Source organism: Siphateles boraxobius, unplaced genomic scaffold (genome assembly GCF_051911475.1).
Source record: "Siphateles boraxobius isolate OS27281-9 unplaced genomic scaffold, OSU_SipBor_1 8, whole genome shotgun sequence".
Classification (NCBI taxonomy): domain Eukaryota; kingdom Metazoa; phylum Chordata; class Actinopteri; order Cypriniformes; family Leuciscidae; genus Siphateles; species Siphateles boraxobius.
In genome coordinates this window covers 37990795-38000141 of record NW_027509208.1, presented here as the reverse complement: position 1 = coordinate 38000141, position 9347 = coordinate 37990795, and the positions used below count along the sequence as shown (strand labels likewise).

Genomic DNA, 9347 nt, shown 5'->3' with positions numbered 1-9347 from the left:
CCAGTGTGTGTGCTGTCTGTTCCCGAGCCAGTGTGTGTGTTATCTGTTCCCGAACCAGTGTGTGTGTTGTCTGTTCCGGAGCCAGTGTTGTCTGTTCCTGAGCCGGTGTCTGTTCCTGAGCCGGTGTCTGTTCCTGAGCCGGTGTCTGTTCCTGAGCCGGTGTCTGTTCGAGCCGTGGCCGCCCGAGGGGTCTTCTGCTTCGCCCTGGCCGCCCGAGGGGTCGTCTGCTTCGCCCTGGCCGCCCGAGGGGTCGTCTGCTTCGCCCTGGCCGCCCGAGGGGTCGTCTGCTCCGCCCTGGCCGTCGCCTGCGCGTCCTGCTCCGCCCACGTTCCATGGCCCATGCCCGCCATTGCAAGGCCCTGGTCCTGTTCCCTGAGCGGACCTGGCCCTCCATCCCTCCCCCAAGACCGCCTCCACTTCACCACCCTCCTGAACTTTTGTATATATTTAGTTTTTTTTACGGGTGTCGGCAGCCGCCCATAGGGGGAGGGCTATGTCACGGTGTGGGTTCATGTCTTGTTCCTGTCTGTCCTGTGTTTCCCTTGTCTTGTGTGAACTTTAGTTCTTTCCTGTGCTGTGTCATGTTTTGTAGTCCTTTGTAGTTTTTCTAGTTTATAAGTATCCCCAGGTGTTCTGATTAACCACGCCCTCTTGTTATCTTGTTTAGCTCGTTTACCCCTGTATTTAAGCCCTGTGTTTCAGCCCTGTCTTTGTGAGTTGTTAATGTTGTGATGGTTGCTGTTTCTGTGTTCCTGGTCTGAGTTTCTTTTGTTTGTTTTATTAATAAATGTGCTTGCAATTGGATTCACTGCTCGCTTCATTCTTCCCGCATCGTTACAAGTTTAGTATGTGGTCTTGAAGAGGATTCTTTTTTTCTGTCTCTGTCTTGACTGTCTCAGTTGGACTCGGTCTTGACTCGGTCTCGATAGTCCAGGTCTTGGACTCGACACAGGTGGACTTGACTACAGCCCTAGCTTTAGCCCCTGCTGGTCATTATCAAAAATCATTGTTCTTCATTATCTCCCTTTCAAAGCACTCTGTGAATTGTGCAAATATTTTCTGTTATGGACTTCTACAGATCAGAGTAAGGCAAGGCAAGTTTATTTATATAGCACATTGCATACACAATGGTAATTCAAAGTACTTTACATAGAAGAAATGAAAATAATCAAAATAAATCAGAATAATTAAAACAGTTTAGAATAAAAAATAAATAAAGTACAAACAGTCACAATGGTAATTCAAAGTGCTGTACATAGAGTAAATTAAACTAGTCAAAAGAAATCAGAATAATTAAAACAGCTTAGAATATAAAATAAAATAAAATACAGTACGAACAGTCGGACGAACAGTGGTACAGTGCTCATTAAGTAAAGGCACAGCTAAACAGAAGTGTTTTGAGTCTGGATTTGAATGTGACTACTGTAGGAGCACATCTGATCTCTTCTGGAAGCTTGTTCTAGCTGCGACTGGCATAATAGCTAAAAGCAGACTCGCCATGATTAGAGTGAACCCTTAGTATTTCTAACTGATGTGATCCTAATGATCTGAGTGATCTGTTGGGTTTATATTCAGTGAGCATATCTGCAATGTAGTGAGGTCCCAGGCCATTGAGTGATTTATATACCAGTAATGGGGTGGTGATGGCGCAATGGATAAGACACATGCCTTTGGTGTGAGAGACCCCGGGTTCGAATCCAGTGTGAGACACCAATGTGTCCCTGAGCAAGACACTTAACCCATAGTTGCTCCAGAGGTGTGTGACCTCTGACATATCTAGCAATTGTAAGTTGCTTTGGATAAAAGCGCCAGGCAAATGTAATAATACTTTAAAATCAATCCTAAATGTAACTGGCAGCCAGTGTAAAGACCTGAGGACTGGTGTGATATGTTCATACTTTCTGGTTCTGCTCAGAATCCTAGCAGCAGCGTTCTGTATGAGCTGCAACTGTCTTATGGTCTTTTTGGGAAGGCCAGTGAGGAGTCCATTACAATAATCCACCCTACTGGTGATGAAAGCATGCACAAGTTTATCGAAGTCTTGACTGGAAACAAAGCATCTAATTCTTGCAATATTTTTCAGATGATAGTATGCTGATTTAGTTATTGCTTTGACATGACTACTGAAACTAAGGTCTGACTCCAGAGACACACCAAGATTCCTGACTTGATTTTTAGTTGTTTGACCCCTAGACTGAAGGTAAGCATTCACCTTGAGAACTTCATCTTTGTTTCCAAACGCAGAGACTTCAGTTTTGTCTTTGTTTAACTGAAGAAAGCTTTGGAATATCCAATTGTTTACTTCATCAATGCATTGGCACAGGGAGTCAATGGGGCTGTAGTTGTTAGGCGATAGGGCTAAGTAGAGCTGTGTATCGTCTGCATAGCTGTGGTAAGCGATTTGGTTCTTTCTCATTATTTGGCTCATTGGGAGCATGTACAGGTTGAATAGGAGTGGCGCAAGAATTGAGCCTTGAAAAGCCTTAAAGCCTTTTCCATTTCTGTTTGAAATGTTCCACCAAAATAAATTCAGTGTGAACTATCATAGCAAGTATACTAACCATTAGCTAAGGTCACTGATCTCATGATTTAAAAAAAAAAAAAATCAGTTTGTAGCCTACCAGATTTGTCTCTGCACAAGTGCAATAGTATTACTTTATGTAGTTTAGATATTGCCTGAAACCATAATAAAATATATAGCAACACCCACCATTTCTGATAAGGTTGAACTAATTATTATGGTGGACGTTTCTAGAAATGAAAGCTGTTTTGGGTGCTGTGGTTGTTGCTGCTATTTTACAGGTACACATTTTGTATAAATAAATTGTATTGTAAACTATATGTATAAAAATATATTTTTATTTTATATTTATAATTTAAAAATAGCAACATGTACATGGAAGTCATTTCATGGAATGACTCCAATCACAAGGTAATTCTTTTTAGTGAATTAACTGTTTCATCAGAATAAAAACCTGTTTAAATGAAATCCAGTTTCAGGGCCTTGTTGATCTTTTGAAAGGCATTTTGTTGACTGTTGGGAAGACCATGTTACCTTGGAAGCTCAAATGTTGTGTGATTTGACCTGGGGGGGGGGGGTTGGTGCTATAAAGGTGCACTATGTCTGCTTCATGATGTAGTTTTGGTTCATAAAAGTAAAGGTAAGAACATGGAAGAGAGTCTGTGAAACAGATTTCATGTAAACAAAATGTTTTTATAATTGAATATCTCATACGATTTCAGTATAATATTTTGGATTTGAAAGTGTTTTTATTTTTATAACAACATGGTTTTCTTGACTTTATGCAGAGCAATGCTGTGTATAGTTTATGTTCTAAATTGTATGTAATGATCATACATTATTGAACTCTATGTTGCAGACTGAAATTAAGTTTTCCCCTGTTTTAAACAGAGAAGCTGAATTGTGTAAATGGACGTAATAATCAGAAGCCAAAACGGAATCTCGGAGAAGCCTTTTCTTTGTTATGAGTTTAGTAACACGTCTTGTCAGAAGTTTGTCTATCCTTTGGAAACTCGAATATTTCTTTACATCCTTTTTAGTGTCTCTTCGATTGTCACAATCATAGGAAACATGTTAGTGATCATAACGGTTATTCATTTCAAGCAGCTTCACACACCAACTAACTACCTAATACTATCACTGGCCGTGGCCGATCTGCTTGTAGGAGGAGTTGCGATGCCTCCCAGTATGCTGCGCTCCATCGAGACGTGCTGGTATCTGGGAGATTTGTTCTGTAAAATACATAGCAGTCTTGATGTGACTTTGTGCACTACGTCAATTTTAAACCTCTGTATCATTTCTTTAGACAGATATTATGCCATATGTCACCCCTTTCAATATCACAGTAAAATGACATCACTGACCACACTAGTTATGATTATTATCAGCTGGTCTGTTTCAGCTGCTCTGGGGTTTGGCATGATCTTCATGAAGCTTAATATTCTTGGCATTGAAGATTTTTACTATGAGAACGTTAAATGTGATGGAAGTTGCATATTGTTTCATAGCAGAGAGGCAGCAACTATAATGTCAATGACCTGTTTTTACGTTCCCGCTTTTGTCATGCTCTGCATGTATCTGAAAATCTTACATGTGGCTAAAAGGCAGGTGCAGGCCATTCAGAGTATGAATTCTGAATTAAAAAAAGAAGGAAAAGCCACTAAGACTTTAGCCATCATCATGGGAGTGTTTCTGATTTTCTGGACACCCTTTTTCCTTTGTAATGTTATCGATCCCTTAATTGGGTATTCTGTACCTCCACTGCTGCTGGACTTGTTCTTTTGGGTCGGATATTATAATTCTACATGTAATCCCATAGTGTACGCCTTCTTTTACAGCTGGTTCAGACATGCATTCAGAATTATTCTATCCAAAGCATTATTTCAGACGAATTCTTCAAGAACGACACTGATGTAATAATGAAAATATTATATGCAAATTAACTTCTTGATATCTTATTTCCTGATTGGTACATAATGCAATTTTATTTTATTGAATTTTCCACGTGATTTCTTGTAAGAATCCTGTAAAATCCACCAGCATGGATTTTTGCCTATCTAAATTAAATTTTAATAAAGTTTCGCTGTGAGAAAAATGCACGGTCAGTCCTCTCTCCTCCATAACACTTTCACTGTAAACCTTTAAAGCACATGAGACAAGATGAAAAAGAATTTGACCCTAAGATACAACTGCCCTTTTTTATTCATTTTTTAAATATATGACAACATAAATTCTGCATGGCTGTCAAACGTGGTAAAACACTAAGTACTGTTTAGACTATCAGCCTCTATCTTTTATTTGAGGAGATCCAGACAGACTATGCATGAACACAATCCATTAAAAGGTTTATTTCTACACTGTTCATTTTAATGGGAATATCCATTCAGCTCCAACCGTTCACACCAAGGATGATCACTGTAATGATAAAGATATAGGCTTAGTTCTAAAAATAATTCCAAATAGCTGCAAGCAGCCATTACCGGGGCCAAACGCAAGAAGCGGCAACAGATGCCATCATGGGTGGGAGTGGCAGACCAACTGCAGCAAGGAGCAATTAAAGACATTTTAAGAGAATTTTGGCAAAACTGCTGAAAATTATCTTTGGACAGTAACTTTTAAGATGTTTTAATGGTTTAGCACTTTCGACAAATAGGTGGCGCAGTTATGAAATCGATGTGATGTGGTCAGAGTGAGGTGACAATGACACATACAAAGTTTGGTGTCAAAATGTGAAGGCATTGCAGAGATAAAGACTTAATAGTCATTTTGGCAGCATGCCTCAACTTTGCTGCTGCGGTATGCAAAAACGGTTTCGTCTATCGTCATGAAATCCAAAACTTTTAGTCGGCATGGTCTGGAGATGATATGATTCGATTTCGGTGAAAATCGGACGAATGGTCTAGGAGAGGTTCGAAAAAGAAGGTTTTGAAAGTAAATAAAGATGGCGGACAGGAAGTTCGTCCGAATACGTCAAACTTGGTATCTATGTTCTCGGCATGACCCAAGGAATCTATTAAGATCAGTGTCATTACAATAGACATATTTTTTCAAAACTTATAAGCATTTTTGGAAATATAATTTTAACTTTTGACCAACAGGTGGTGCTGTCTCGAAATTTTTTGAGTACCTTCAGGGGATGGTGCTGGTGGCAAATTCTGAGTTTCATAATGTTACAGTAATGCATTTGTTAAGTATAGCATTTTACATCACAAAACTGTATTGAAGTCAATGGGATTTTCATGTTTTGTTCTATTATAGCGCCACCAAGAGGCAAAATCTCACAATTTTTTTTCATGTGTCTTTGGAATGAGCCCATACATGTGTGTGCCAAATTTGGTGAAAATATCTCAATTCGCTTCGGAGTTTTAGACATTTATATGAAAAAAAGCATCAAAAATGACTGACACGTGACTTTGATTTGATTTTACTACCCCTTACCATCAATATTTTGGCATTTGGGCAGTTACATTTCATTAACAAGCTATGGTTCCAAACTTCTGACGGTGGTTTCGTCTCGATCGGACTAACGGTTTCGAAGATATCGGCAAATGTTTTTTAAGCGCTAAATCACAACGCTACACAAACCGTAATGCAAAACCTAGCATGTTTGGTATCTGTGGGCTCGGCAAGGATTCAGGAACCTAACGAGATGACTCCCGTGAAAATAAGTCAACCACAGCCAGAGTTATAAGCATTTGAAAAATAAAATGTACCACTACGTGGCGCTGTTTCGAAACTTCTCAGGCTACTTCAGGGCATCGTACTGATGACCCATACCGAGTTTTGTAACAATGCGTTCATGCGTTCAGAAAATACAGCATTTTAGCACATAATTCAAAAATTGGAAAATTGGATATCGGTCGACTTCACATGACGCCCTGAATCTAACGAGACCACTTTTATGATTTTTGGACAAACCGTTCAGAAGTCATAAGCAAAAATAGCAATTTTCTGTATCTCCGGACCAGTAGGTGGCGCTGCGCCGAAACGCAGCATGTAGCATCAGGTCATGCTTGTGATAACATGTACCAAGTTTGGTCTCAATACGATAAAGCGTTGCGGAGATACAGCCTTACGTTTGTTTTCACAAGCGCTACGTAAAATTAATTTGCGCGGTATTCGAGAACGGTTTGACAAATCAACTTGAATTCCATAACTTTTTGTCCCCACTGCCTGAAGATGATCTGGTGCGATTTTGGTGAAAATCGGACAAACCGTCTAGGACGAGTTCGAAAAAGTAGGTTTTTTGAACAATTCAAAATGGCGGCCATATTTTTATGACGGAAAATGACGTCATAGGGTGCAATCGAATCGACATGAGCTCTGAAATCAGAGGAAAAAATAATTTTGTTGATAGGCCTTACGGTTCAATAGTTATTAGCATAATAAAAGTTAAAATTTGGACAGGTGGTGGCGCTAGAGGCAATGAGTTAGAGACACCAAAATTGGTGTATTTAATGTTGGGACTATCCTCTATTAGAATGTCAAACCAAAACAACTTTCCCTGAAACGGTTCTATGGGCTGCCATAGACGCCCAGTCGGAAGAAGAAGAAGAAGAAGAATAAATATAGCTGCAAGCAGCCATTACCGGGGCCAAGCGCAAGAAGCGGCAACAGATGCCATCATGGGTGGGAGTGGCAGACCAACTGCAGCAAGGAGCAATTAAAGACATTTTAAGAGAATTTTGGCAAAATGGCTGTAAAATCATATATAAAGTAACTTATAAGATGATTTAATGGTTTATCACTTTCAACAAATAGGTGGCGCAGTTACGAAATCGATTTGATGAGGTCAGAGTGAGGTGACAATGACACATACAAAGTTTGGTGTTAAAATGTCAAGGCATTGCAGAGATAAAGACTTAAAGGTGGGGTATGTGATTTGGAAAACGACCGGCAGATTTTGAAAATACACAATTCAAATGGTCCTACCTTCTTTTCTCCAACGCTGGCCTTGACTCCACTCATTCGAAGAACATGGACGCGCAATCATGCACGAGCGAAAACGTCTCGGTTACGTATGTAACCCTAGTTCCCTGATAGGGAACGAGACGCTGCGTCAAACGCTGCGGGAACGCCCCTGCGTTGTGCGTCATGAAGCACGTATGGAATCAGCCCAATGGAGAGATGAAACGTCATAGGCGGGTGACGTCATCGACCAGGAAACTATAAAGCACCCCAAAAACACAAGCGCATTAGCTTCTGATAGGCTTGAAGGAAGCGCTAACGGGAGTGCCGGGAGTATGGCGGAGCGACGCAGCGTCTCGTTCCCTATCAGGGAACTAGGGTTACATACGTAACCGAGACGTTCCCTTTCAAGGGAACTTCGAGCTGCGTCAAACGCTGCGGGAACGCGAATACCCACGTCGCCATAGGACCAAATGACCGTCATGTGAGACTAGCGCACAGAGGACGAGAGCACCTGTGCCCCAGGGGTAGAGCTTAAGTCTAGGTCATAGAACTTAATAAAAGTATGCGGTGAAGACCATCCAGCCGCATCACAAACATCACTCAGGGAAACCCCCGACAAAAGAGCTTTAGAAGCAGCCATACTCCTGGTAGAGTGAGCTCGGACAACCAAAGGTGAAGGCTGGCCAGCCGACTCATAAGCAAGTGAGATAGCCTCAACCACCCACTTGCTCATTCTCTGTTTAGACGCCGGACACCCTTTCCTGGGTGGCCCGAAACATACAAAAAGTTGTTCTGATTTCCTCCACAGGGCAGCTCTGTGGACATAAGCGTCTAATGCCCTAACAGGGCAGAGTGAATTAAGTTTCTCCTGGTCCGATGACATAAATGGAGGAGGACAGAAAGCCTGCAGAACCGTAGGTCTAACAATATTAGTAGGAACCTTAGGAACGTAACCTGGTCTAGGATGCAGAAAAGCTTTAACCATGCCAGGTGCAAATTCCAGGCACGAGGGTGAAACCGACAGAGCCTGCAAATCTCCGATTCTTTTTAGTGAAGAGATAGCAAGCAAAAAGATAGTCTTAAAAGTGAGAAACTTCTCGGGAACTTCTTCGATAGGTTCAAAAGGAGCTAGGGAAAGACCTTCTAATACAATGGCCAGATCCCAAGTCGGCACCCTCGTACGAACTGCTGGCCTCAGCCTCAAAGTGCCACGGAGGAAACGAGTTATAAGCGGGTGTCTCCCAAGAGAAACTCCACTGAAAGGGACGTGGTAAGCAGCTAGTGCCGCCACATACACCTTTAGTGTGGAGGGGGATAACCCTGTGGAGAAGCGCTCCTGCAGGAATTCCAGCACTGCACCCACTGGGCAGTTAACTGGGTCCTGCAGGTGTTCTCCACACCAAGAAGTGAAAAGTTTCCACTTCAAGGCATAAAGCTTCCTCGTGGATGGAGCTCTGGAGTTAAGAATGGTCTCAACAACCTCGGTTGAGAGACCGGAGTCTATGAGCTGGGCCCCCTCAGAGGCCAAGCCCACAGTTTCCACAATTCTGGGCGGGGGTGAAGTATCGTGCCCCCCGCCTGGGAGAGTAGATCCCTCCTGACCGGGAGCTCCAAAGGAGAACCGTCCAGGAGAGAAATCAGGTCCGCAAACCATACTCGGGCCGGCCAGAACGGGGCTACTAGTAGTAGACTGACCCCGTCCCGGCGGACCCTCTCCAGAACTCCTGGTAACAGAGCAATAGGGGGAAAGGCGTACAGACGTGACCTCGGCCACGGCTGCACCATAGCATCCAACCCCAGGGGGGCTGGAAGAGTGATGGAGAACCACCGATGACAATGAGTGGTCTCCTTGGAAGCGAATAGGTCCACCTCGGCGCGACCGAAACTCAACCAAAGGAGCTCCACCACCTCGGGG

At 42.4% G+C, this 9347-nt stretch overlaps 1 protein-coding gene across 1 annotated transcript; it reads left to right on the top strand.

Moving 5' to 3' along the window:
• Positions 1-3430: 3430 nt before the first annotated feature.
• LOC143729734 (trace amine-associated receptor 1-like) lies at positions 3431-4438 on the top strand. The gene has a single exon (XM_077221099.1). The coding sequence runs from the start codon at positions 3431-3433 to the stop codon at positions 4436-4438; it is 1008 nt and encodes a 335-aa protein (XP_077077214.1).
• Positions 4439-9347: the final 4909 nt, after the last annotated feature.

Excerpts from the sequence above, each read along its gene's own strand:
- LOC143729734 (XM_077221099.1), top strand. The coding sequence starts at position 3,431 with ATGGACGTAATAATCAGAAGCCAAAACGGAATCTCGGAGAAGCCTTTT.